This window comes from Saccopteryx bilineata, chromosome 1, assembly GCF_036850765.1.
Source record: "Saccopteryx bilineata isolate mSacBil1 chromosome 1, mSacBil1_pri_phased_curated, whole genome shotgun sequence".
NCBI classification, from domain to species: domain Eukaryota; kingdom Metazoa; phylum Chordata; class Mammalia; order Chiroptera; family Emballonuridae; genus Saccopteryx; species Saccopteryx bilineata.
This window is the reverse complement of record NC_089490.1, coordinates 363913242-363941076: the sequence shown is the minus strand read 5'-3', so window position 1 is coordinate 363941076 and position 27835 is coordinate 363913242. Positions and strand designations below refer to the sequence as shown.

The 27835-nt window shown below is 48.6% G+C and overlaps 1 protein-coding gene, 1 long non-coding RNA gene and 1 pseudogene across 4 annotated transcripts in view; 1 reads left to right on the top strand and 2 right to left on the bottom strand.

Annotated features, from left to right (window-relative positions):
- Nucleotides 1–12535: 12535 nt before the first annotated feature.
- On the bottom strand, nt 12536–26532 carry LOC136318551 (uncharacterized). The gene is made up of 4 exons (XR_010728087.1): nt 26432–26532; nt 24912–25016; nt 23576–23626; nt 12536–12642 (listed from the first exon to the last, which is right to left on the bottom strand). It is a non-coding gene; the product is annotated as an uncharacterized lncRNA (long non-coding RNA).
- On the bottom strand, nt 17446–18079 carry LOC136320694 (non-histone chromosomal protein HMG-17-like; annotated as a pseudogene).
- PLEKHA7 (pleckstrin homology domain containing A7) overlaps nt 26245–27835 on the top strand; it is a 246843-nt gene continuing 245252 nt past the window's right edge. For 2 of the 3 annotated variants that reach the window (XM_066251040.1, XM_066251041.1), the window contains exons 1-3: nt 26245–26483; nt 26600–26676; nt 26771–26828. In XM_066251040.1, the coding sequence (XP_066107137.1) occupies nt 26260–26483; nt 26600–26676; nt 26771–26828 (359 nt within the window). In that variant the 5' untranslated portion in view covers nt 26245–26259. The remainder of the gene's footprint in view (nt 26484–26599; nt 26677–26770; nt 26829–27835) is intronic. The other variant, XM_066251042.1, reaches the window with a different exon arrangement.

The following is a 27835-nucleotide window of genomic DNA, read 5'->3' as shown; positions in this document are numbered from 1 at the left end:
CATTTCTTTCACATAACGTTTCCAGAGTCAAAGCAGCCCCGCCTGGGCTCTCCCGTTGTTTCTTCTATCCTAAATCCTTTCTTGTTTCACTGTCCCCAGCTTTAGTAAATGTACTCTCAAAAAAAAAAAATTAAACATTTAGCTAATTCCTAACATGAAAATATCCATTAGTGAAATCAGAATTTAAAATCTCTAGAAATCTAAGTGAATTTAAAAGCACTGTTCCCTTTTACATTGTTTCTTTTTAATTTTATTACCTATAAGTAAAAATGAGACTTTTTTAAAATTTATTTTTATTTAGACAATTAAATTCAACAGGGTGACATTGGTCAACTAGAGTACACAGATTTAGAGAAAACAACTCATCACTTGGACAGTTGATTATGTGTACCCATCACCCAAAGTCAAATCATGTTCTGTCACCCCATATTTGTTTCTTTTTATGACCTTCCCCCTCCCTCTCCTCCCTTCCCCTCCCCCTGGTAACCATTGCACTCTTATCTATGTCCATGAGTCTCAATTTTGTGTCCCACCTATGTATGGAATCAATCATACAGTTCTTAGCTTTTTCTGATTTACTTATTTCACTCAGGATAATGTTCTCAAGGTCCACCCAGGTTGGCATAAATGATATTTAATTAAAGGGTAAGAGTTGCCTTTCGGCTCCAAGCTGTTCATGGCGTCCCTGCCTTGCCTTCAGTCACACTGCTTCTTTCTTACACTGTTACCTGTTGTGTGGCTACAAACACAGTGCCACATATAGCAGAAGCTTGGAATTGACAAACCACCAAATCAGGATAGTGGTCATCTCCCTAGGGAAGAAAGAATCAGGCTACACAGCGAATTTCAGCTGTGTTTGTAATTTTTCTTTCATAAGGTAAGTGATACATTCAAGGAGATTTTTGCTATATTGTGTCTTTTTTTTTTTTTTTTTTTTTTACAGAGACAGAGAGATAGAGTGAGGGATAGACAGGAACAGACAGTCAGGAATGGAGAAATGAAAAGCATCAATCATTAGATTTTCGTTGCACATTGTGACACCTTAATTGTTCATTGATTGCTTCCTCATATGTGCCTTGACCGCTGGCCTTCAGCAGACCCAGTAACCCCTTGCTTGAGCCAGCGACCTTGGGTCCAAGCTGGTGAATTTTTGCTCAAACCAGATGAGCCCACACTCAAGCTGGCGACCTCGGGGTCTCGAACCTGGGTCTTCCACATCCCAGTCCGACGCTCTATCCACTGCGCCACCGCCTGGCCAGGCTATTGTGTCTTTTTTTATGCCCAACATTCTTTAAAAAGTCCCTATGAGGTCTAGAATTATTTAAAAACAGTTCATTCACTCAGCAATTGTTTATTGAGCATTTTTGTGATATGTATTCTTCTATACAGTGGTGAACAGCAATTTATTCATTGCTAATTCATTCAAAATACATTCACTGAGTGCCTCTTATGGGCAAGGTGCTAGGCCAGATGCTAATAAGATGACACACCTAATCCTGTACCTGAAAGGACCTGGGGCATGTGGGCGAAGAGAAGGGGTTATGGAAAGGAGCCTCACAGGGTGGTCAGGTCATTAATTCCTAACTGGGCAGGTCATGGTGGGTAATCACCCACCCCAGGCATGAAACTTCTCTATTAAAAGACTTACCTTTGCCTTAAGCAAGCCCTGTCCATCATTTCTATGCATCTAGGTCAGCGGTTCTCAACCTGTGGGTTGCGAAATATTCCGATGGCTTTAGGTGACCCCTGTGTTTTGGTCGTTCGACCCCCACCGGGGTCGCGACCCACAGGTTGAAAACCACTGATCTAGGTTAACATACCTTTTTTTTTATTAGCGGCGTGGAGGGAGAAGGGAGAGAGATGAGAAGAATCAACTTGTAGTTGTGGTACTTTAGTTGTTCATTGATTACTTATCTTATGTGCTATGACCAGGTGGGGGCTCTAGCCAAGCCAGTGGCCCATTGCTCAAACCAGTGACCTTGGGCTTCAAGTCAGTGACCTTTGGCTCAAGTCAGTGAACATGGGGTCATGTCTATGATCTGACACTCAAGCTGGTGAGCCTGTGCTCAAGCTGGCGACCCTAGGTTTCTAACCTGGGTCCTCAGTGTCCCAGGTCTGCACTCTGTCCACTGTGTCACCATTGGTCAGGCCGGTTAACACACCTTTGAATTGCCCCCTTTCAGGCCCCTCCTAAGTGCGAGAGCACATGATCTTAAGTAGTTTGTAACCCAATCCCTGCACTGCTTTCTCCCACCCCATGTAATCTTCCTTTTGTCTCCTCCTTAATTTCAAATATGTATAAGAAGCTAAAAAACCGTTATTCTCTGGGGCATTTGAGATTTTGCTCCCTGGTATATGTTGTCAGTTTTGGCTCAAATAGACTCTTCTAAAAATTTTCAACAGGTATGGCTGTTTCTTACATTGATAGGCACATTACATTATTCATTAAGTGTACAAACTTCACAAGGTAGAAATTAGCTTCAGAAGAGAGGTGCAAATAAAGTTTAAAAAATCATGCCTGACCAGGTGGTGGCACAGTGGATAGAGCGTCGGACTGGGATGCGGAAAACCCAGGTTCGAGACCCCAAGGCCGCCATCTTGGACCCAAGGTCACTGGCTTGAGCAAGGGGTTACTCGGTCTGCTGAACGGCGGTGGTCAAGGCACATATGAGAAAGCAATCAATGAACAACTAAAGTGCTACAACAAGAAACTGATGATTGATGCTTCTCATCTCTCTCTGTTCCTGTCTGTCTGTCCCTACCTATCCCTCTCTCTGACTTTCTCTCTGTCTCTGTAAAAAAAAAAAAAAAAAATCATAACAAATTTGGGAAGGCTTCACAAGGAGTTGGATCTTTTTTTTTTTGTATTTTTCTGAAACTGGAAACGGGGAGAGACAGTCAGACAGACTCCTGCATGCGCCCGACCGGGATCCACCCGGCACACCCACCAGGGGCGACGCTCTGCCCACCAGGGGGCGATGCTCTGCCCCTCCGGGGCGTCGCTCTGCCACGACCAGAGCCACTCTAGCGCCTGGGGCAGAGGCCAAGGAGCCATCCCCAGCGCCCGGGCCATCTTTGCTCCAATGGAGCCTTGGCTGCGGGAGGGGAAGAGAGAGACAGAGAGGAAGGAGAGGGGGGGCGGGGGTGGAGAGGCAAATGGGCACTTCTCCTATGTGCCCTGGCCGGGAATCGAACCCGGGTCCCCGGCACGCCAGGCCGACGCTCTACCGCTGAGCCAACTGGCCAGGGCCAAGGAGTTGGATCTTAAAGGACATGTTGGGCCAGGGGAGAGGGGAAGCACCCCAAGAATAGAGCTTCCTGATCATGAGCCAGATGTGGGGGAGAATGTGCAATGCCCGTACGGGACCAGTGAGTAATTTAGTTTGGCCGGTGAACTTGGTCGTAGTGAGAGAAGTCTGGGAAAGTAGTTGTGTCAGCCCCCAGAGGACTCAGGTCTAGGCCAAGCTGCTGGACTGTTCTGTGGGAGACACAGAGTGGAGCCACGTGACCAGAGCTGTTTGCTAATAGTGAGGTCCAGGAGGGTGGGGAATGGCAGGGTGCTTTCCGGAGCCTGGGTGGGTACAAACAGGACCTGGCAGCTGTTAGGATTTGGGCTGCAATCACCACTCACAGGTGGCCCTTCAGTTTCTGCTAAACTCCTCCAGGGATGGGGAGGTCACTGCTGAAAAGAAGTGTGGTTTTCACCCTGGGTAGTAGTTCCTCGTCTGTTTACTGGAGTCGTACTTCACAGGACGGCAGTGAGAGAGAAAGAGACAGAAGAGAAAGAACTTGGAAAGGTGGAATGCATGCTATCTCTGAGAGGGACTGTCCTCTGGTTCTGGTAGCTATTGTGCCTGAGGGTGGCCCCGGCATGGGGGTCCAAGTGAGGAAGGCTGCTTTGGGGCTATGCTCTTCTTCACTTACACCTTGACTGACAGGCTGGAGGCTGCAGCTCCTGGTTTGCCTCTGCTAATATGGGGCGGCCACGGTGCTGGGCCTGGAATGCCATGCCTGTAGTGGGGAACTTGGGACAAGGACACCTTCTTGTGCTGGAGGTGTGGGAAGGTCCTGTGTCACCCTGGGGTCCTATCTGCTAGCATCTAATCTTCTAGTCCAGGGAAAGGGCACTTCAACTGATCTGGGATCTCAGCATGGGCCACCAGCATGGGCCCTCACACCCCACCAACATTGCTTTTGGCTCAAAGATTGGGGCAAGGCTGGTCCTCAAGGAAGACTGACATGGTATTCTTTGTGGGTCCTTATACAGAGCCCCTCCTGTATCCCTCCAGCTAACAGGTTGCAGTGCCTGAGGCCCCATCATTGCAGCGCTGTATACATTTCCTAAAGGGTCTGCACATTATTTAAGAGCCTACGCTAGGCCTGACCTGTGGTGGCGCAGTGGATAAAGCGTCGACCTGGAAATGCTGAGGTTGCCGGTTCGAAACCCTGGGCTTGCCTGGTCAAGGCACATATGGGAGTTGATGCTTTCAGCTCCTCCCCCCTTCTCTCTCTCTGTCTCTCTCTCCTCTCTGTCTCTCTCTCTTCTCTAAAAATGAATAAATAAAATAAAATAAATTAAAAAAAACAACCTGGGTTTGCCTGGTCAAGGCACATACAGGAAGCAACTACTGCGAGTTGATGCTCCCAGCTTCTCCCCCCTCTTTCTCTCCTATCTCTAAAAAATAAATAAATAAAATCTAAATAAAAAATGACCTAACTGTATTAAATAAGAAAACACTACACTAATATATTTTTTTTAAGTGAGAGGAAGGAAGATAGTGAGAGACTCCTGCATGTGCCCTGACCGGGATCCACCTCACAGCCCCCATTTGGGGGGTTGATACTCAAATTAACTGAGCTTTTTTTTTTTTTTCTTTTTATAGAGACAGAGGGAGAGTCAGAGAGAGGGATAGACAGGGACAGACAGACAGGAATGGAGAGATGAGAAGCATTAATCATTAGTTTTCGTTCCGCATTACGACACCTTAGTTGTTCATTGATTGCTTTCTCACATGTGCTTTGACCGTGGGCCTTCAGCAGACCGAGTGACTCCTTGCTCAAGCCAGCAATCTTGGGTCCAAGCTAGTGAGCTTTTTTGCTCAAACCAGATGAGCTCGCTCTCAAGCTGGTGACCTCGGGGTCTCAAACCTGGGTCCTCGGCATCGCAGTCCGATGCTCTATCCACTGCGCCACCGCCTGGTCAGGCTAACTGAGCTATTTTTAGCACCTGAGGCTGACCTGCTCAGACCAACCAAGCCATCCTCAGTGCCCAGGGCTGACTCTTGAACTAATCAAGCTACTAGCTGCAGGAGAAGAGAGATAGAAGAGGAGAGGGAGGAGAGGGAAAAGCAGATGGGTGCTTCTCCTGTGTGCCCTGACTGGGAATCAAACCTGGGACGTCCATTCGCTGGACTGATGCTCTATCCACTGAGCCAACCAGACAGGGCCTATACACTTATTTATTTATTTAGTTTTTTTTTTTTTACAGAGACAGAGAGAGTCAGAGAGAGGGATAGACAGACAGGAACGGAGAGATGAGAAGCATCAATCATTAGTTTTTTGTTGCGCGTTGTGACTCCTTAGTTGTTCATTGATTGCTTTCTCACATATGCCTTGACTGTGGGCCTTCAGCAGACTGAGTAATCCCTTGCTGGAGTCAGCGACCAACCCTGGGTCCAAGCTGGTAAGCTTTTTTTTTTTTTGCTCAAGCCAGATGAGCCTGCGCTCAAGCTGGCGACCTCGGGGTCTCGAACCTGGGTCCTTCCACATCCCAGTCCAACGCTCTATCCACTGCACCACCGCCTGGTCAGGCACACTTATTTATTTACTTATTTTTTCATTTTTCTGAATCTGGAAACGGGGAGAGACAGTCAGACAGACTCCCGCATGTGCCCGACCGGGATCCACCCGGCACGCCCACCAGGGGCGATGCTCTGCCCACCAGGGGGCGATGCTCTGCCCATCCTGGGCGTCGCCATGTTGTGACCAGAGCCACTCTAGCGTCTGGGGCAGAGGCCACAGAGCCATGCCCAGCGCCCGGGCCATCTTTGCTCCAATGGAGCCTTGGCTGCGGGAGGGAAAGAGAGAGACAGAGAGGAAAGCGCGGCGGAGGGGTGGAGAAGCAAATGGGCGCTTCTCCTGTGTGCTCTGGCCGGGAATCGAACCCGGGTCCTCCGCACGCTAGGCCGACGCTCTACCGCTGAGCCAACTGGCCAGGGCCAGGCACACTTACTTTTTAACAAATTCACAAAGCTTCAAAGACCATGATTCTATGCTAACTAAAGTGTCATTATTTACGCAGATCACCCTGAGCTCCGACTGCCTCTAACTCAGGGTCTGGGTGTTATGGATGACAAGCTCTTGCCTCCAGCACCTATTGGAGCAATGCTGGAGTGCAGAAATTAGTAAACTCCTCTTTGTCTTGGTTTCCTCTTATAAAGTGGGTGTCAAGTCCTTTGCTCCAAGTCACATGGCCAATACGAGGCCACTGAGGCTGGTCACTAGATTTTAGAAACAGAAGGGCTTATTTCTTCCCATTTCCTTAAAGCAGCCTGCAGTATGACACTCTCAACCCTGCTGAAGGACTGTCTGTCCTCTGACCAGTACAGCTCTCTGACCTCTGAGAGCAAGATGAAGAATGGGTGGGGGCTGGAAAGGAAAGCCTAGTGAGCCTGGGTGGCTGTGCGATGGCACCCAGAGGGTCACTGAGGAAGGTGAACTGGGATGTTGGGGTGTGTTCAGTTCACCACACAGGTGATGAGACTTAGGTCCCCTCTGTCCTGGGGGAAGAGCCCAGGACAGTGTGCGAGTAGCAGTTGCCTCAGCCCTGATTTCTCCATCCGGCGCTGCATCCAGGGTGCTGTGTGAGCTCTGGCTAGTCTCCCTGCCTGGGTGATCGTTATCTAGAAAAGGAGGTTAACCCAGGTAGGCTCCAAGCTCCTGCTGGGCGTGCCTTGCTAAACTCTGGAAGCAGATGAAGCCTTGGGCCAGGGAGGAGGAGTGTTTGCAGTCCTGCCTGAATCACATTTTTCTACATTCTAACAGATTCCTTTCTGGCCTTGTCCCGTCCTAAGATTGGAAATCAAGCGTGAATGTGAGTCATCTGGGCTCTGCCCAACCTGTGCATTTCTTCATTCAGTAACGTTCTCCATACGCTTACAATGGCCCCGATCCTCTTTTCCCCTCTCCCACCCATCCACCCACCCATCCATTCAATATATATATTCAAGAAAGAGAGAGAGAGAGAGAGAGAGGAAGGAAGAGAGAGGGTGAGAAGGGTCGACTCATAGTTGCTTTCTCTTTGTTGTGCATTGAGTGCTTCCGAAGGAGGGAGGAGAGAGAGAGCAAGAAGCATAAACTCTGATGCTTTCACTTAAGTTGTACATTGAGCTTCTCATATGTGCCTTGACTCGGGCTGTGCCAGTGTCCTCTTACTCAGGCCAGTGACCTTGGGCTTTATATGCCAGTGACCTTTTTGTCACAAACTGGTGAGCTTTGGGATCATGTGGACAATCCCCTGCTCAAGCCAGCGTTCTGAGTCGATGCTTTATCTACTGCGCCACCCCTGGTCAGGCTCAATCAATAAATATTTATTGGATATGCTTCAGGTGCTATTTTAGGCTTTTGGATACAACAGTGAACAAAACCATGATAATAGCTGAGCGGTGGAACTCCCTAAGGGTCTATCTGACGAGTGGACTACTCAGGACCACTGACTTAGAATCAGAGGAGGAAAGCCAGAGGGGGCACTTTTCATGTAGATAAGTTGAGGCTCTGAGAAGGGTCACACAGTGTAGGGACCATAAGGACTCGAGTTCGATCTAGCTCCTGACCTAGTGCCCCTTCCCCTCGGTTCCTGTTCCAGGTGTGAGTAGAAATGGTCTCGAGGTGGGACATGCGAGTTGTATAAATCTTTCTTCTGCCTGTCTCTGTTTTGTGATGTTTCTGTAAGAGTATGAATTGTTTTGGCACAAGATTTAAAAACAGAGGAAAAGAAAGAATTGAAGTTCTATTAAAGGTATTTTAGCCTGACCTGTGGTGGCGCAGTGGATGAAGCGTTGACCTGAAACGCTGGGGTTGCTGGTTCAAAGCCCCAGGCTTGCCTGGTCAAGGCACATACGAGAGTTGATGCTTCCTGCTCCTCCCCCTCTTCTCTCTCTCTCTACATATATATATAAAAAGAATAATAAAAAAAAAAAGGTATTTTACCTGAACCTCCTACCCCCATGGTGTACTACTGCCCTCCCATTCAGCACTGCCTCTCCAAAGACAGTGGCCTTTAGGGACATTCTGACTCAAGCTTAGGGTCTCACAGATCCCAGCTTTCAGCCACAGTCTAGGGAAAGCCACTATGTTGTGGAAGCACATATCCCTGGGACCTCCCACCCAAAGGAGAGTAGATGCTACAGGGGGAGAGGCAGCCCGAGAGAAGAGGGAACTTGGGGCCCCAGGGAGCCCCAGCAGGGACAGCAGGAAGCTGGCCCAAAGCTCTTATGAGTCTCTCTGCTGAGAATATGGAGATTGTCCCTGGGGGTCCAGAGGCTCTGTGGAGAACTTAGGTCAGGTTCTGAAGGAGGGGAATAGGAAAGCTACTTTAGCTTTGTGTGTGTGTGTGTGTGGGGGGGGGTGGTGGCGTGTATAAAGCTAGGGAGGCAGGAATTAAGAAATCAAAATTGCCAGAGGTGAGGATGGGGACTAGACGCTCCATGCAGGCAGAGAGGGTCTGTATCTACTTTATGTAAGCAGCTACACAGTTAGAGCAGTGCCTAGCATAGTGTTCACCAAGTTCATGTTTACTGATCAAATACACAAATGGAGACGCTGTTGGGTGGGGGGAGGGAAGGAAGGAAAGGGTGGCAAATGTTTTAGTGGAAGACAAAAAAAAAGGACTTTTTACTTATTGAGCCTACTATTTGTTGGGCAGTGTGCTAATAAGTAGCCCTTTAAATTCATGATCTCTCTTTTCAAGTTAGTTCTTTTTTAAAGATTTTATTTTTTGATCTACAGAGGGAAAAGAGAGGGGGACAGGGAACAAGAAGTATCCACTCCTAGTTGCTTCACTTTAGTTGTTCATTGATTGATTGCTTGTTGTATGTGCTTTGACTGGGCAAGTCCAGGGTTTCAAACTGGCTACCTCAGCATTCTAGGTTGATGCTTTATCCACTGCGCCACCACGGGTCAGGCTCAAGTTATTTTTTAATTTTTAATTTTATTTTTTTGTATTTTTCTGAAGCTGGAAACAGGGAGGCAGTAAGACAGACTCCCGCATGTGCCCGACTGGGATCCACCCGGCACGCCCACCAGGGGGCGATGCTCTGCCCCTCCGGGGCGTCACTCTGTTGCAACCAGAGCCACTCTAGCACCTGGGGCAGAGGCCAAGGAGCCATCCCCAGTGCCTGGGCCATCTTTTGCTCCAATGGAGTCTCGGCTGCGGGAGGGGAAGAGAGAGACAGAAAGGAAGGAGAGGGGAAGGGGTGGAGAAGCAGATGGGCACCTCTCCTGTGTGCCCTGGCTGAAAATCGAACCCAGGACTTCCGCACGCCAGGCAGATGCTCTACCACTGAGTCAACCGGCCAGGGCCTAATTTTTTTAATTTTAATTTTTTTACAGGGACAGAGAATCAGATAGAGGGATAGACAGGAACAGACAGACAGGAACGGAGAGAGATGAGAAGCATCAATCATTAGTTTTTCATTGTGCGTTGCTACACCTTAGTTGTTCATTGATTGCTTTCTCATATGTGCCTTGACCGCGGGCCTTCAGCAGACCGAGTAACTCCTTGCTAAGCCAGTGACCTTGGGTCCATGCTAGTGAGCTTTTTGCTCAAGCCAGATGAGCCTGCGCTCAAGCTGGCAACCCCAGGGTCTCAAAACTGGGTCCTTCCGCATCCCAGTCTGACGCTCTATCCACTGTGCCACTACCTGGTCAGGCAAGTTATTTTTTTAATTGAAAAAATAGTATACACTTAAGGTTAAAAAAAAAAAAGTAACAAAATTCTAAAAATGTCTCACTCATACCAGACCCTCAGGCTTCTTCTCAGAAGCTAACAAAGTTTTCCGCATATCTTCTGAGAAATTTTATATGGCTGTCCCTTGAGAGTCACCTGCTCCCTGCTGTATGCAGACTATTGGCCTGTAGTTTTCTTTTCTCCCCTTCCCCCCCTTCTTTTGTGGAACATTTCAGGTACAGGGGCCGTCCTAATCTCTGTATCATTCTAGTTTTACTATATGTGCTGCTGAAGCAAGCACTAGTGCCTGACCAGGCGGTGGCGCAGTGGATAGAGCGTCGGACTGGGATGCAGAGGACCCACGTTCGAGACCCCAAGGTCGCCAGCTTGAGTGCAGGCTCATCTGGTTTGAGGAAAAGCCCACCAGCTTGAACCCAAGGTCGCTGGCTCCAGCAAGGGGTTACTCGGTCTGCTGAAGGCCCGCGGTCAAGGCACATATGAGAAAGCAATCAATGAACAACTAAGGTGTTGCAACGCACAATGAAAAACTAATGATTGATGCTTCTCATCTCTCTCCGTGCCTGTCTGTCTATCCCTCTCTCTGACTCACTCTCTGTCTCTGTAAAAAATAAAAATTAAAAAAAAAGAAAAAAAAAAGAAACTCAATGAAGCAAGCACTAGTTTTCTTTTCATGTAGTGTCCTTATCTGGCTTTGGTATTAAGGTAATGCTGGCCTCATAAATTAAGTTCAGGAGCATTGCCTTCTGTTAAAATTCTTGGAAGAATTGAGATGGATTGGCGTTCATTCTCCTTTGAATGTTTGGTAGAATTTACCAGGGAAACCATCTGAGTCCTGGGCTTTTCATTGTTGGAGATATTCTTTTTAATTTATTTATTGATTTTTAGAGAGAGAGAGGAAGGGGGAGAGAGAGGTAGAGAAAGAGATATCATTCTGTTGCTCAACCCATCTACCTATTCATTGGTTGATTCTTGTATGTACCTTGACCAGGGGTTAAACCCACAACCTTGGTGTATTGGGAGGACACTATAACTAACTGAGCTACCTGGCCAGGGGGGAGATTTTTGTTTACTGATTCAATCTCCTTATTCATGGGTCTGTTCAGATTTTCTGTTTATTCATGGTCAAATCTCAGTATGTTGTATGTTTCTAGAAATTTATCAATTTCTTATAGGTTATCCTTTTTTTTAGCATATAATTGTTCACATTACTTTCTTATGATTCTTTGTGTTTCTGTGGGATCAGTTGCAGTATCTCCTTCATTTCTAATTTTACTTATTTAAGGTGTCTTTTTTTTTTTCGTCATCTAGCTAAGGGTTCATCAGTTTTGGCTATCTTCAAAAACCCCAGCTCTGCCTGACTTGTGGTGGCGCAGTGGATCAAGCATCGACCTGGAATGCTGAGGTCGCCAGTTCAAAACCCTGGGCTTGCCTGGTCAAGGCACATATGGGAGTTGATGCTTCCTGCTCCACACCCCTTTCTCTCTCTCTCTCTCTCCTCTAAAATGAATAAATTAAAAAAAATAATTTAAAAAAACCCAAAAAACAAAACCCAGCTTTTAGTTTCATTGATCTTTTCTATTGTTTTTCTAGTTTTTTTTCTTTCTTTTCTTTTCTTTTCTTCTGGTTTCTATTTCATTTGTTTCTGCTGTGATCTTCATTGTTTCCTTCCTTCTGCTAACTTTGGGTTTAATTTTTTTTTTACTAATTCCTTTTTTTTTCTTTTTTCTTTTTTTTTTTTGTATCTTTCTGAAGCTGGAAAGGGGGAGAGACAGTCAGACAGACTCCCACATGCGCCCGACTGGGATCCACCCGGCACGCCCACCAGGGGCGACGCTCTGCCCACCAGGGGGCAATGCTCTGCCCCTCCAGGGCGTTGCTCCACCATGACCAGAGCCACTCTAGCACCTGGGGCAGAGGCCAAGGAGCCATCCCCAGCGCCCGGGCCATCCCTGCTCCAATGGAGCCCTGGCTGCGGGAGGGGAAGAGAGAGACAGAGAGGAAGGAGGGAGGGGGGGGTGGAGAAGCAAATGGGCGCCTCTCCTATGTGCCCTGGCCGGGAATCGAACCTGGGTCCCCTGCATGCCAGGCCGACGCTCTACCGCTGAGCCAACCGGCCACGGCCACTAATTCCTTGAGGTATATAAACTTAGGTTGTTTTTCATTGAGCCCTTTCTTTTCTGTTAATGAAGGTGTGTATCTCTTTAAACTTTTCTCTTAAAATTGCTTTTCTGAAAAAAAAATTGCTTTTCTGCATCCCACAAATTTTGGTATGTTATGTTTTTGTTTTTGAGATATTTTTAAATTTCTCTGTTGATTTCTTCTTTGACCCATCACTTGTTCAGAAGCATGTTAGTTTCCATGTACCTGTATTTGTGAATTTTCCAGCTTTTCTGTTATTGATTTCTAGTTTCAAACCATTATAGTTGGAAGAGATACTTGCTATGATTTCAATCTTCTTAAATTTGCTAAGACATGTCTTGTGACCTAGTATTTCTCCAGGTATAAGATGCACCTTAATTTTGGGGCCTGAAATTTGAAAAAAAAAAGTATTACATAAAGATATTGAACTCAAGTTTTATTCATCATAAAATTCAGACAACTCCTCATCACTGTCAAAACTCTCATCCATTAGCTTGTCCTCATCTGTGTCTGATGATTAATCACTGTCTTCAACACTGCAAAAACAAGCACAAAAAGCAAGAAATGCAAGTAAAAAAACTACAACCACTGTATAAGACGCACACAGTTTTTAGACCTTAAATTTAACAAAAAAGGGTGTGTCCTATATATGGGGAAATATGGTATATCATCTATCCTGGAGAATGTTCCATATGCACTTGAAGAATGCGTGTCCTGTTGCTGTTGTATGTTCTATAAATGTCTCTTAGGTGCATTTGGTCTAACGTGGCATTCAAGTTTATTTCCTTAGTTCTTTTCTGTCTGATATATTAATTGTTGAAAGTGTGGTACTGAAGTCCTCTAATATGACTATAGTTTATTTTTCACTTTAAATCTGTTAGTGTTTGCTTAATGTAGTTAGATGTTCTGATGTTGAGTGCATATATATTTATGATTGTTTTATCTTCTTGATGAATTGATCCTGTTTGTTACACAATGACTTCTTCGTCTCTTGTTAGCATTTTGGGACTAAAATCTATTTTGTCTCATATAAGTATAGCTATCCCTGTTCTTTTGTTTCCACGTGCATGGAGTATCTTTCTCCATTCCTTCACTTTGAGCCTATGGGTGTCCTTAATGTTGAAATAAGTTTCTTATAGGCAGCATATAGTTGTGTCTTGTTGGGTTTTTTTGGGTTTTTTTTTTCCAAGTGAGAAGAGGAAAGACAGTGAGACAGACTCCCACATCTGCCCTGACTGGGATCCACCCAGCAACCCCTACCTGGGGCAATGCTTTAATCAACCAAGCTATTTTTAGTACTTGAGGCTAATGTGCCCAGACCAACTGAGCTATCCTCAGTGCCCAGAGCCGACACTTGAACTAATAAAGCCACTGGCTGAGGGAGAAGAAGAGAGAGAGAAGGGGGAGAGGGAGGGCATGGAGGGGGAGAGAAGCAGATGGTGGCCTATGACCAGGGATGTCCATATGCAGGGTCAATGCTCTATTCACTGATCAAACCTACCAAGGCCAGTCTCTTTTTTTTTATTCATCAAGTCACTCTATGGCTTTTTTTTTGGGGGGGGGTTATTTTTCTGAAGTTGGAAACGGGGAGGCAGTCAGACTCCTGCATGCGCCCAACCGGGATCCACCCGGCATGCCCACCAGGGGGTGATGCTCTGCCCATCTGGGGCGTTGTTCTGTTGCAACCAGAGCCATTCTAGTGCCTGAGGCAGAGGCCATAGAGCTATCCCCAGTTCCCCGGGCCAATTTTGCTCCAATAGAGCCCTGGCTGCGGGAGGGGAAGAGACAGAGAGGAAGGAGAGGGGGAGGGGTGGAGAAGCAGATGGGCGCTTCTCCTGTGTGCCCTGGCCGGGAATCGAACCCGGGACTCCTGCACACCAGGCCGATGCTCTACCACTGAGCCAACCGGCCAGGGCTCACTCTATGGCTTTTGATTGGAGAATTTAGCCATTTACATTTAGAGTAATTAGTGATAGGTAAGAACTCATTAATGCATCTTATTGTTTTCATGCTAATTTAGAGTCTACTTATTCCTTTCTTCCTCTCTTGCTGCCTTTCTTTGTGAATTGATGATTTTCCATATTGGTATGCTTTGATTACCTTTCCTTTATCTTGTGTGAACCTACTGCACATTTCTGCTTTGTAGTTACCATGAGGCTTACCTATAATATCTTATAGATATCACAGTATATTTTATGCTGATAATAATTTAACTTTAGTAACATAAAAACTCTATCCTTTTCTCCCCTCCTTTTTTGTTTTTGATGTAATAATTGACCTCTTTTTTTTTGGTGACAGAGATAGAGACAGAGAGAGGGACAGACGGACAGACAGGAAGGGAGAGAAGAGACAAGAAGCATCAATTCCTCACTGTGGCACCCTAGTGGCTCATTGATCGCCCTCTCAAATGTGCCCTAACCAGGGGGCTACAACAGACTGACCCCCTGCTCAAGCCAGCGACCTTGGGCTCAAGCTGGTGAGCCTTGCTCAAACCAGATGAGCCTGCACTCAAGCCGGCGACCTCAGGGTCTCAAACCTGGGTCCTCCATGTCCCAGTCCGAGACTCCATCCACTGCACCACTGCCTGGTTAGGCATAATTGACCTCTTTTTATATTGTATATTCATTAACAAATTATTGTAGTTTTTTAAATTAAAATATTTAAAATTTATCAAAGCTGGGGACAGTGAAACAAGGAAGGGCTTAGGGTAGAAGAAGCAGTGGGAGAGCCCAGGCGGGGCTGCTTTGGCTCACTGAAAAGTCAGGGAAAAGGGGCCTTGGAGTCAGGTTCCGCGGGTCAGCCCAGGACAGACTGCCTGTGTTAGTTTGCTCCCCTGGTTGCAAGTCTCACGGAGACCCCTCGAGTTTAGGAGATGCATACCCAAGAGGGAAGAAAGGTATGGGTGTGCTCTTGGAAGGGAGAACCCCATACTGAAGTTATTTTTAATACTCTTGTCCTCTATCCTTTATATTAGAGTTTAATGGTTTACACACCATCATATTACATTATTAGAGTATTCTGAATTCGTATATATGTGTATGTTTGCCAGTATGTTGTATTTTTTCATGTTTTCATGTTACTCATCAGCTTCCTTTCATTTCTGCATGAAGAACTCCTTTCAGCATTTCTTGTAAGGTCTAGTGATGATGAGCCCCCCCCTAGCTTTTGTTTTTCTATAAAATTCTCTAACTCGCTTTCATTTCTGAAGGATAATTTTGCCAGATAGAGCATTCCTGGTTGACAGTTTTTTCCTTTGAGCACTTTAAATATATCATCCATTCTCTCTTAGCCTGAAGGATTCTGCTAAGAAATTTGTTAATAGCCTTACAAGTTCCTAGGAAGTTACAAGCTTCTTTTCTCTCTTCCTGCTTTTTATCCCCCAAGCTGAACTGTATTCAGCTTTACTAAAGATACTTTTCAGCCTGACCAGGTGGTGGCACAGTGGATCAAGTGTCGGCCTGGGCCCTGAGGATTCAGGTTCAAAACCCCGAGGTCACTGGCTTGAGCACAGGCTCATCCGGCATGAGCATGGGCTAACCAGCTCGAGTGCTGTGTTCCTGGCTTGAGCGTGGGATCATAGACATGACCCATGGTTGCTGGTTTGAGCCCAAAGGTCACTGGCTTGAAGCCCAAGGTTGCTGGCTTGAGCAAGGGGTCATTGGCTTGGCTGGAGTCCCCTTGTCAAGGCACACATGAGAAAGCAATCAATGAACAACTATGGTGCCGCAACTATGAGTTGATGCTTCTCATCTCTCTTCCTTTCTGTCTGTCTGTTCCTCCCTCTCCCTCTCTCCCTCACTTAAAAAAAAAAAAAGAGAGAGAGAGAGATCTCATAAACAATCGGTATTTCAGGCAGGACATGGGCAGACAATTGTTAACAGTATATAACAACTTTCAAATCCTTCTTCAATGGACTACCAAAATCAGAAAGCCACTCAATGAAGTCTTTATCTGATGCTCTGAATAGGAAAAGTTTAGAGTGAGGGTTGACATTTCACATTAAGCATGTTGTTTAACAACTTTCCACAAGCTGTCCCTGACTTTCAGGAAATTAAATGAAAATGGCAGAATTACGTATCCATCTGTAGAGCCATAATCTAAAAAAAGGAACTGCTGCTCTTTTGAGGGATGCCATCTCAATGACACTGAGAAGTCCAGATTGTACGACATAAACTGGTAATCATTTTTTAAAAATTTATTGATTTTAGAGAGGGGAAGAGAGAGAGAGAAACATCAATCTGTTCCTGTGTGTGTCCTAACCAGGGATCAAACTGGCAACCTCTGTGCTTCATGACGATGCTCTACTGAGCCATGTGGCCAGCCAGGGTGTGGTAACCAATTTTGGGGGATCAGGTCCCAACAGGTCTCTGGGCTTAAGGGAGTCAAGTCTATGCTTAAAGTGGAGAGGGAGAAAAGGTCCCGCAGCCAAGGGTCCATTAGAGCGGAGTTGGCCCGGGCGCTGAGGATGGCTCTATGGCCTCTGCCTCAGGCGCTAGAATGGCCCTGGTTGCAACAGAGCTACGCCCCAGATGGGCAGAACATCGCCCCCTGGTGGGCATGCCAGGTGGATCCCCGTCGGGCGCATGCGGGAGTCTGTCTGACTGCCTCCCTGTTTCCAATTTCAGAAAAATACAAAAAAAAGGACATAATAAATTTTAGTTTTTCCACACCACAAAGTGTTTTTGTACCAAGGTGGCTAATGTGTGTCTACATCAAGGGATCCCTCCTCCCAGCATCCAAAGGGAAATCTCTCAAAACTGGAAGGGAAGGGTGTTTTTTCCTATGACAGTTCCACTTTGGAACCATTCTATTAGTACTGTATGTCCTTCCCCCCAAAAAACAACAATGAAGTGTTCTGTAATAAAAAAAACCCCAGCATTTTTCTTTTCTTTTTTTTCTTTTTTAGTGAGGGAGTTGCAGACAGACAGGGACAGACAGGCAGGAAGGGAGAGAGATGAGAAGCATCAACTCATAGTTGTGGCACCTTAGTTGTTCATTGATTGCTTTCTCATATGTGCCTTGACCTGGGGGCTAGAGCCATGCCAATAACCCCTTGCTGAAGACAGAGACCTTGGGCTCAAGTCAGCGACCTTAGACTTTAAGCCAGTGACCTCTGGGCTCAAGTCTATGATCTCACACTCAAGCCGGCAACCCTAGGCTCAAACTGTTGAGCCCACACTCAAGCTTGATGAGCCCATGCTTAAGCTGGCGACCTCAGGTTTTTGAACTTGGGTCATCAGCACCCCAGGTCGACAGTGTATCCACCGCCTGGTCAGGCAAAAAACAGCATTTCAAACTGTACCGTCACCAGAAATACAGTTACCAAAAATGCACACACTTCACTTGGCATCTCCAGCACCTTCAGCCTCCAGTGCCTGGTCTGTTTGGCACCTCCACTTTCTGCAGGGTATCTCATCCTTGCCAGAGTCAGCTTTCACCTTTTTCTTTGTGGGTACCTTCTTTCCTTCTTTGCAGGGGCCTTTTTAGGCTTGGGATCTGGCTTTTTTTCTTTTTAAATTAATTTATTTATATTTTACAGAGACAGAGAATGAGTCAGAGAGAGGGATAGACAAGGACAGAGAGGAACAGAGAGAGATGAGAAGCATCAATCATTAGTTTTTCATTGCACATTGCAACACCTTAGTTGTTTATTGATTGCTTTCTCATATGTGCCTTCACCGCGGGCCCTCAGCAGACCGAACAACCCCTTGCTGGAGCCAGACTTGGGTCCAAGCTGGTGGGACTTTGCTCAAACCAGATGAGCCCGCGCTCAAGCTGGCGACCTCGGGGTCTCGAACCTGGGTCCTCTGCATCCCAGTTCGATGCTCTATCCACTGTGCCACCGCCTAGTCAGGCGGGATCTGGCTTTGGAGCAGCAGGTTTAACTGACACCCTGGTGTGTTATCTCTGTGGTTCATCCTTCACCTTGGCCTTACCTCCTTTAGCATCTCCTTCAGCCTTTCTCTTGGGCATGACGGTGATGGTGGTGGGACGTAAGGGCTGGATGCCAGGATGCAGCAGTTCCTTCTCACTTCTTCCTTTCCCTTTCCCTTTCCCTTTCCCTTTCCCTTTCCCTCTCCCTCTCCCTCTCCCTTTTTCCTTTCCTTTTCCTTCCTTCCTTCCTTCCTTCCTTCCTTCCTTCCTTCCTTCCTTCCTTCCTTCCTCCCTCCCTCCTTTCTTTCTCTCTTTCTTTCTTTTCTTTCTTTCTTTCTTTCTTTCTTTTTCTTTCTTCTCTTTCTCTCTCTCTCTTCCTCCCTCCCTCCTTCCCTTTCTTTTAGTGACCGAGAGAAACATCAATTTGTTGTTCCATTTATTCTGTTTTATTAAAAATTTTTATTTATTGAGTTTTAGAAAAAGGAGAAAGAAAGAGAAAGGCAAGGTGGGCGGCCAAGGAGCAGGAAGCATCACCTTGTAGTTGCTTCTCACATGTGCCTTGACCCAATGAGCCCAGGGCCTTGAACGAGTGACTTCAGCATTCCAGGTCAATGCTTTATCCACTGCATCACCACAGGTCAGGCTGTTGTTCCATTTATTTATGTATGTATTGATTGATCAATTCTTTGTATGTGCCCTGACTGGGGATAGAACCTGCTACTTTGGCATGTGGAGATGATGCTCTAACCAACTAACTTACCTGACCAGGGCTACTTAAATAAATAAATAAAATTTTTATTTATTGATTTTGGAGAGGAAGGGAAAGAGGGACAGAGAGAGAGAGAGAGAGAGAAGAAACATCAATCTGTTGTTTCCCGCATTCATGCATATTCATGCATTCATTTGTTGACTCTTGTATATGCCCTTACCAAGATGGAACCCACAACCTTGGTGTATCAGGACGATGCTTTAACCTAGTGGTTCCCCAACCCCCGGGCCACGGACTGGTATCGGTCCATGGGCCATTTGGTACCTGTCTGCAGAGAAAGAATAAATAACTTATATTATTTCCGTTTTATTTATATTTAAGTCTGAATGATATTTTATTTTTTAAAAATGACCAGATTCCCTCTGTTACATCTGTCTAAGACTCACTCTTTTTTTAAAATTTTTTAAATTTAATTTTCTTTGCATCCCTCTCCCACATGCGCCCAACCAGGATCCTCTGGCACGCCCACCAGGGGCGAGGCTTTGCCCACCAGGGGGCGATGCCCTGCCCCTCCGGGGCGTCGCTCTGCCAAGACCAGAGCCACTCTAGCGCCTGGGGCAGAGGCCAAGGAGCCATCCCCAGCACCCGGGCCATCCTTGCTCCAATGGAGCCTTGGCTGCGGGAGGGGAAGAGAGAGACAGAGAGGAAGGAGGGGGGTGGGTGGAGAAGCAAATGGGCGCCTCTCCTATGTGCCTTGGCTGGGAATCGAACCTTGGTCCCCCGCACGCCAGGCTGATGCTCTACCGCTGAGCCAACCGGCCAGGGCCAAGACTCACTCTTTTTTTTTTTTTTAATTTTTATTTATTTATTTATTTTTCTGTGATCAAACTTTCTAGGAATTTATCATTTTATTTTTTTTTTAATTTTTTTATTTTTACAGAGACAGAAAGAGAGAGTCAGAGAAAGGGATAGACAGGGACAGACAGACAGGAGTGGAGAGATGAGAAGCATCAATCATTAGTTTTTCGTTGCCCGTTGCAACACCTTAGTTGTTCATTGATTGCTTTCTCATATGTGCCTTGACCATGGGCCTTCAGCAGACCGAGTAACCCCTTGCTTGAGCCAGCCACCTTGGACTCAAGCTGGTGAGCTTTTGCTCAAACCAGCTGAGCCCGCGCTCAAGCTAGCGACCTTGGGGTCTCGAACTTGGGTCCTCCGTGTCCCAGTCCGACACTCTATCCACTGCGCCACGCCTGGTCAGGCCCAAGACTCACTCTTGATGCTTGTCTCAGTCATGTGATACATTTATCCATCCCACCCTAAAGGCTGGTCCTTGAAAATATTTTCTGACATTCCACTGGTCCATGGCCCAAAAAAGGTTGGGGACCACTGCTCTAACCAACTGAGCTACCTGGCCTGAACTTGACATTTTTATTATAATGTGTCCTGAAGAGGACCTCTTTAATTTGTTTGTTGACTTATGAGCTTTATGTACTTAAATATCCAAATCTCTCCCAAGATTTGTGAAGTTCTCAGCCATCATTTCTTTTTTATTTATTTTATTGTTTTTGAGGGGTTAGAGAGAGAGAAATCCCAGTGAAGACTGGGGGGAGAAGGAGTGGGAAGCATCAACTTGTACTAGTTGCTTCTTCTTTTTTTTTTTTTTAATTTTATTTTTTTACAGAGACAGAGAAAGTCAGAGTGAAGGATAGACAGGGACAGATAGACAGGAACGGAGAGATGAGAAGCATCAATCAGTAGTTTTTCGTTGCGCATTGCAACACCTTAGTTGTTCATTGATTGCTTTCTCATATGTGCCTTGACCATGGGCCTTCAGCAGACCGAGTAATCCCTTGCTTGAGCCAGCGACCTTGGGTCCAAGCTGGTGAATTTTTGCTCAAACCAGGTGAGCCCACGCTCACGCTGGCGACCTTGGGGTCTCGAACCTGGGTCTTCTGCATCCCAGTCCGATGCTCTATCCACTGCACCACTGCCTGGTCAGGCATACTAGTTGCTTCTTGTATGTGCTTTGACCGGGCAAGCCCAGGGTTTCAAACCGGCAACCTCAGCATTCCAGGTTGATGCTTTATCCACTGCGCCACCACAGGCCAGGCCACAATTTTTTTTTTTAATTTTTTTTAATTTTTAATTTTTTTGTATTTTTCTGAAGTTGGAAACGGGGAGGCAGTCAGACAGACTCCCGCATGCACCCGACCGGGATCCACCCGGCATGCCCACCAGGGGGCAATGCTCTGCCCATCTGGCGTGTCGCTCTGCCTCAATCAGAGCCATTCTAGCACCTGGGGCAGAGGCCATAGAGCCATCCTCAGCACCAGGGCCAACTTTGCTCCAATGGAGCCTTGGTTGCGGGAGAGGAAGAGAGAGACAGAGAGGAAGGAGAGGGGGAGGGGTGGAGAAGCAGATGGGTGCCTCTCCTGTGTGCCCTGGCCGGGAATTGAACCCGGGACTTCTGCACACTAGGCCAACGCTCTACCACTGAGCCAACCGGCCAGGACCAAATTATTTCTTTCTTTTTTTTTTTTTTTTCATTTTTCTGAAGCTGGAAACAGGGAGAGACAGTCAGACAGACTCCCGCATGCGCCCGACCGGGATCCACCCGGCACGCCCACCATGGGGCGACTGCTCTGCCCACCAGGGGGCGTTGTTCTGCCCATCCTGGGCGTCGCCATGTTGCGACCAGAGCCACTCTAGCGCCTGAGGCAGAGGCCACAGAGCCATCCCCAGCGCCCGGGCCATCTTTGTTCCAGTGGAGCCTTGGCTGCAGGAGGGGAAGAGAGAGACAGAGAGGAAAGCGCGGCGGAGGGGTGGAGAAGCAAATGGGCGCTTCTCCTGTGTGCCCTGGCCGGGAATCGAACCCGGGTCCTCCGCACGCTAGGGCGACGCTCTACCGCTGAGCCAACCAGCCAGGGCCCCAAATTATTTCTTTGGATGGTATCCCACTGATAATGTAGACTTACTTTACTCTTTTTTTTGTTGTTGTTGTTTTTTTTTTTTTTTCTTCATTTTTCTGAAGCTAGAAACAGGGAGAGACAGTCAGACAGACTCCCGCATGCGCCCGACCGGGATCCACCCGGCACGCCCACCAGGGGCGGTGCTCTGCCCCCCAGGGGGTGATGCTCTGCCCATCCTGGGCGTCGCCATATTGCGACCAGAGCCACTCTAGTGCCTGAGGCAGAGGCCACAGAGCCATGCCCAGCGCCTGGGCCATCTTTGCTCCAATGGAGCCTTGGCTGCAGGAGGGGAAGAGAGAGACAGAGAGGAAAGCGCGGCGGAGGGGTGGAGAAACAAATGGGCGCTTCTCCTATGTGCCCTGGCCGGGAATCGAACCCGGGTCCTCCGCACGCTAGGCCGACGCTCTACCGCTGAGCCAACCGGCCAGGGCTACTTTACTCTTTTTCATCATTTTTTCTTCTCTGACTAGGAAATTTCAAAGTTCTTATTGTCTAACTCACAGATTCTTCTGCTTGATTCATTCTTCTATTGATGCTCTCTATTGCGTTTTTTCATTTAATTCATTGTATTCTTCAGCTTCAGAATTTGGTTCTTTTTTTATGATTTCTCTTTCTTAAACTTATTTTGTTCATATATTGTTTTCTTGATTTCATTGAATTGTCTTTCTGTATTTTCTTGTAGTTCATTGCATTTCACAGGGACAGACAGACAGGAACAGAGAGAGATGAGAAGCATCAATCATCAGTTTCTCGTTGCGCGTCGCGACTTCCTAGTTGTTCATCGATTGCTTTCTCACATGTGCCTTGACCGTGGGCCTTCAGCAGACCGAGTAACCCCTTGCTGGAGCCAGCGACCCTGGGTCCAAGCTGGCGAGCTCTTTGCTCAAGCCAGATGAGCCCACGTGCGACCTCGGAGTCTCGAACCTGGGTACCTCCGCATCCCAGTCCGACGCTCTATCCACTGCGCCACCGCCTGGTCAGGCTCATTGCATTTCTTTAAAACAGCTATTTTAGCCTGACCTGTGGTGGTGCAGTGGGATAAAGCGTCGACCTGGAACATTCAGGTTGCCGGTTCGAAACCCTGGGCTTGCCTGGTCAAGGCACATATGGGAGTTGATGCTTCCTGTTCCTCCCCCTCCCCTCTCCCCTCTCTCTAAAAATCAATCAATAAAATATTTTTAAAAACCCCTCAAATTCCCCTCACCCAACCTCCCACTAGGGCAGGGGTCGGGAACCTATAAAAAAAAATATATAAAACAGCTATTTTAAATCACTTATCAGGAACATTGCAGATCTCCCTCTCTTTGGGATTGCTTACTAGAAGGTTATTGTGATCCTTTAGTGATGTCAAGTTTTGCTGATTTTTTATGTTCCATGAAGTTTTTTTTGTTTGTTTGTTTTATGTGCCTTGACCGCGGGCCTTCAACAGACCAGGTAACCCCTTGCTCAAGCCAGCGACCTTGGGCTCAAGCTGGTGAGCTTTTGCTCAAACAAGATGAGCCCGCGATCAAGCTGGCTACCTCGGGGTCTCGAACCTGGGTCCTCAGCATCCCAGTCCGACGCTCTATCCACTGCGCACTGCCTGGTCAGGCTGTATTACTTTTTTTTTAGTGAATTGTGTGTTCATGACCTTTGCCACTTAATGCGTTATGTTAAATTAATGTTCAACAATGAAAACACTATTTTCCCATTGTCATTTGCTCAAGAATCTCCTCAAAAGCAGGAGACCCTCTCAGACAGGTGTTCAGGGTCCTCCACAATCACACCAGTTCCCTTTCTCTAACTCCTGTTGAGTCTCCTCCAATACCACTGTCTGTTCCCAAGGAAGGGCATATGTATGGCTTCCTCAACATCCCACACCCCTTCCACAACCCTGTTTGCTCTCCCCTTCCTCCCCTTCCCAGTCAATCTTACCAATCCTTTAGGGCCAGCTGAATTCCACCTGTCTGGTGCACCCTTCTTCTTCTTCTTCTTTTTTTTTTTTTTTTTTTTTTTTCAGAGGCAGAGATAGACAGGGACAGACAGACAGGAACGGAGAGAGATGAGAAGCATCAATCATCAGTTTCTTGTTGCGCGTTGCGACTTCTTAGTTGTTCATTGATTGCTTTCTCACATGTGCCTTGACCGCGGGCCTTCAGCAGACCGAGTAACCCCCTGCTGGAGCCAGCGACCTTGGGTCTAAGCTGGTGAGCTCTTTGCTCAAGCCAGATGAGCCCACGCTCAAGCTGGCGACCTCGGGGTCTCGAACCTGGGTCCTTCAGCATCCCAGTCTGACACTCTATCCACTGCGCCACCACGTGGTCAGGCTTCTTCTTTTTTTTTTTACAGAGACAGAGAGAGAGTCAGAGAGAGGGATAGACAGGGACAGACAGACAGGAACGAAGAGATGAGAAGCAGTCAATCATCAGTTTCTCATTGCGCACTGTGACACCTTAGTTGTTCATTGATTGCCCTCTCATATGTGCCTTGACCGCAGGCCTTCAGCAGACCGAATAACTCCTTGCTGGAGCCAGTGACCTTGGGTCCAAGCTGGTGAGCTTTTTGCTCAAACCAGATGAGCCCGTGCTCAAGCTGGCGACCTCGAGGTCTCGAACCTGGGTCCTCGGCATCCCAGTCCGATGCTCTATCCACTGCACCACGGCCTGGTCAGGCTGGGGCACCCATCTGAATAAGTAATGCCCATATTGCCTGCTGTCTCACTTTTTTTTTTTTTTTTTCATTTTTCCGAAGCTGGAAATAGGGAGGCAGTCAGACAGATTCCCGCATGCGCCCAACCGGGATCCACCCGGCATGCTCACCAGGGGGCGATGTTCTGCCCCTCTGGGGCATCGCTCTGTTGCATCCAGAGCCATTCTAGCGCCTGAGGCAGAGGCCACAGAGCCATCCCCAGCGCCCGGGCCATCTTTGCTCCAATGGAGCCTCGGCTGCGGGAGGGGAAGAGAGAGACAGAGAGGAAGGAGTGGGGGAGGGGTGGAGAAGCAGATGGGCGCCTCTCCTGTGTGCCCTGGCGGGGAATCGAACCCGGGACTCCTGCATGCCAGGCCAACGCTCTACCGCTGAGCCAACCGGCCAGGGCCTGCTGTCTCACTTTTATGTGGGTCTCTTCTCACATCAACCATCAACAACTGCCTATGTCCCTCAAAGGTGGGCCTGATATCTCCCAGAAACCAGCTTCCCATCTGTCCCTGCTGGGTGTGCAGAGTGTCATTGCAGAGTGTTTCATACCCTCATTCAGCATTTGACTGCATACCTGAGTCAGGCCCTGTTACAGATGCTGTGGATATGGCCTTGTATGAGACAGATCAAGGCCCCTCCTCTCATCCAGCTGACATTTTAGTGAGGGCAGGGGGCTAATCTGAAACAATAAGGCGATAAAGAAACACACACAAATAAGAACTTCAATTAAGTGTACACAGTAATGGACTAGATCAGGGGTCCCCAAACTTTTTACATAGGGGGCCAGTTCTCTGTCCCTCAGACTGTTGGAGGGCCGGAGTATAAAAAAAACTATGAACAAATCCCTATGCACACTGCACATATCTTATTTTTAAGTAAAAAAACCAAAACAGGAACAAATACAATATTTAAAATAAAGAACAAGTAAATTTAAATAAACAAACTGACCAGTATTTCAACGGGAACTATGCTCCTCTCACTGACCACCAATGAAACAGGTGCCCCTTCCAGAAGTGCGGTGGGGGTCGGATAAATGGCCTCAGGGGGCTGCATGTGGCCCGCGGGCCGTAGTTTGGGGACCCCTGGACTAGATAGTGAAGGGAGGAGGGGGAGAATCTCCTTTGGAAGAGGGGTCAGAGAAGCTGAGATGAGAGCAGAAACCTGAATATGAGAAGGCTCCAGCCTTTTAAAGAACCTTCCAGAGCCCCACCGGAGGGAGGTCCTGCCTGGAGGATCTGCTTTTCTAAAGATCAACGGATGGATGAGACACAGTCCCAGTCCAGCCTTCAGCACCTCTTTCTGTCACTTGATGAGAACTGAAGGCAGAACTCGAGATCCCTGCAACATTAGGCTGTGGGTGGGTATGTGGGGAGAGTTCCTGCACCCTCGGGCTTCACATTCCCACTGCAATCTTGGGTAAACGAAATCATGCCTGACCTGGCTTTAATGGAGGACCTACTACATGCCACGGACCAGGTAAGCAGTTTATACCATTGTTACTTCATTTAACCTGCACAACAATCCCGTGTAATATTTATTAACTTTAATTTTTAGAGGAAGAAACTGAAGGTCGGAATATGGAAGTAACCTGTTTAGGTTTACACGGTTCGGAAATTAGTACAGTTTCCGGGAAGAAAAGTTCTGTCGCAGGGACCGGGTGGGGTTTACTGGAGCATTTGGGGTGCACCCTGTTTCCGGAGTTCGCCCCGCAACCCCGACAGCGGCCCCCGCCCAACCCGAATCTCCCGGCCTCAGAGGCCAAGGGGCGCGCGGCGGGCTGGGGGCGGGGTAGTCCTGGGGACAAAGGCCGCGGCCACTGTTCTCAGGCGAGCCCGTGCGACGGTGAACTCCTGCGGCCGTCCCGGGACTGCGAACGCCCGGGACCTGGCCGCACGCCTGCTCCGGGAGAAGCCCGCACAGAGATGGAGCGCCCCGGGGTGCCGTCCGGGCCCGCGCAGGCAGAGCCCGCCGGGCCGCCGCCCGCGCCGCCCCCGCCCCCGCCTCCTCTCCCTCCCCCACGCCCCGCGGCGCCCACGGCGGCTCCGTGCTCGGCGAACATGGCGGCGGCGGCGGCGATCGGGCGGGACACTTTACCTGAGCACTGGTCCTATGGCGTGTGTCAGGACGGCCGCGTCTTCTTCATCAAGTGCGGCGCGGGAACGCGGGGCCGCGGGCGGGGGCGAGGGGCCGGGCGGGGTGCGGGGCCTGGCGGGCGCCCCCCGGGCGGCGGCGGCGCTAACAGGTGCACCTCTCTCCCGGCAGTGACCAGCTCCGCTGCACGACCTGGCTGCACCCGCGCACCGGAGAGCCCGTCAACTCCGGCCACATGATCCGCTCAGGTGGGCGGCGGGGCGGCAGGGGGTGGGGGGCGCCCGGGGGGGGCGCGCTCCTGGACGGCCAAGTTTGACCTTAACTTTCCTCGCGTTTCCGCAGACCTGCCCCGCGGCTGGGAGGAGGGCTTCACGGAGGAGGGCGCCAGCTACTTCATCGAGTGAGTGACTGGGCGCCGCCGCGCTCGCACCTGTGTTGCCGGGTCCCACCCGGTTCCCGCCGCACGCCCGCGCCCCCTCCCCCGGCGCGGGTCCTGGCGGAGTTGGCGCGCACAGCGCCGCGGCCGCAGATGTGTGGGGTTTTGTTTGCCCGAGTTGTGAGGCGGGCGGGAGGCGGGGTGGGGTCCACATCTCTGCTGGCGGACCGGGGCGGGGGTCCAGGGGTCCGGGATCCGGCCCGCCGCGGGGGCTGGGGCTGCAAACTGTGACCTGGACCCGGCAATTGGGTTTCCTATGGGCGCTGGAGTGAGGGGTCGGACACGCCTCCCCTTTGGGGTATCCGGCTGCGCTGAGCTGGGACCGGGATGAGCAGGGGTGGGGAGAGTAGTCTTAGCAGTTCCGTCCGGGGTCCGGGAATCTGGGGTGGGGAGGTTGAAGAAGGGGCGAAGAGACGAAGAGAATCTCGTTTGGCGTAGCCTTTCTACTCGGCCGCGTTCTCAGGGATGGTAGTGGAGAGTTGGAACCGCACCCCACCCCGCCCCACTGCCCTTCCACTGCTGCAGCCTGCGGGGCGGGCGATTAACCAATATTTCCTGAACTCGGCTTCTCTGTAGCCGGTGCTCAACAGAGGCAATCGGCTCCTGCCTCTGCTTAGTCAAGGAGTAGCTTTTCCGCAAAAGACCGGGCACTATCCAAGTTATTGCAGATTTGAGTCTGTAGAAATGAAATCGAGACGCCGTTCAGACGATAACACTAGCACAGTCTTTACCGCACCAGGCTATACCTGTATTGCAGCCTTTCTTCCTCTGCCTGCTGGCTAGCGAGCTCCATGAGGTCAGAAACTGCTTTTGATCCTTTGCCCCAGTGCCTGGCACAGAGTAGGCACTCGGTAACTGTTTGTTTACTGAGTGAAAGAGCTAGCTTAAGGTTTGTCCGGTCGGTGGTCTGACTAATAAACGACTAAGTGTCGTTTTGGGGACTGTGAGTCAGAAATCCTTTGTTCAACAAC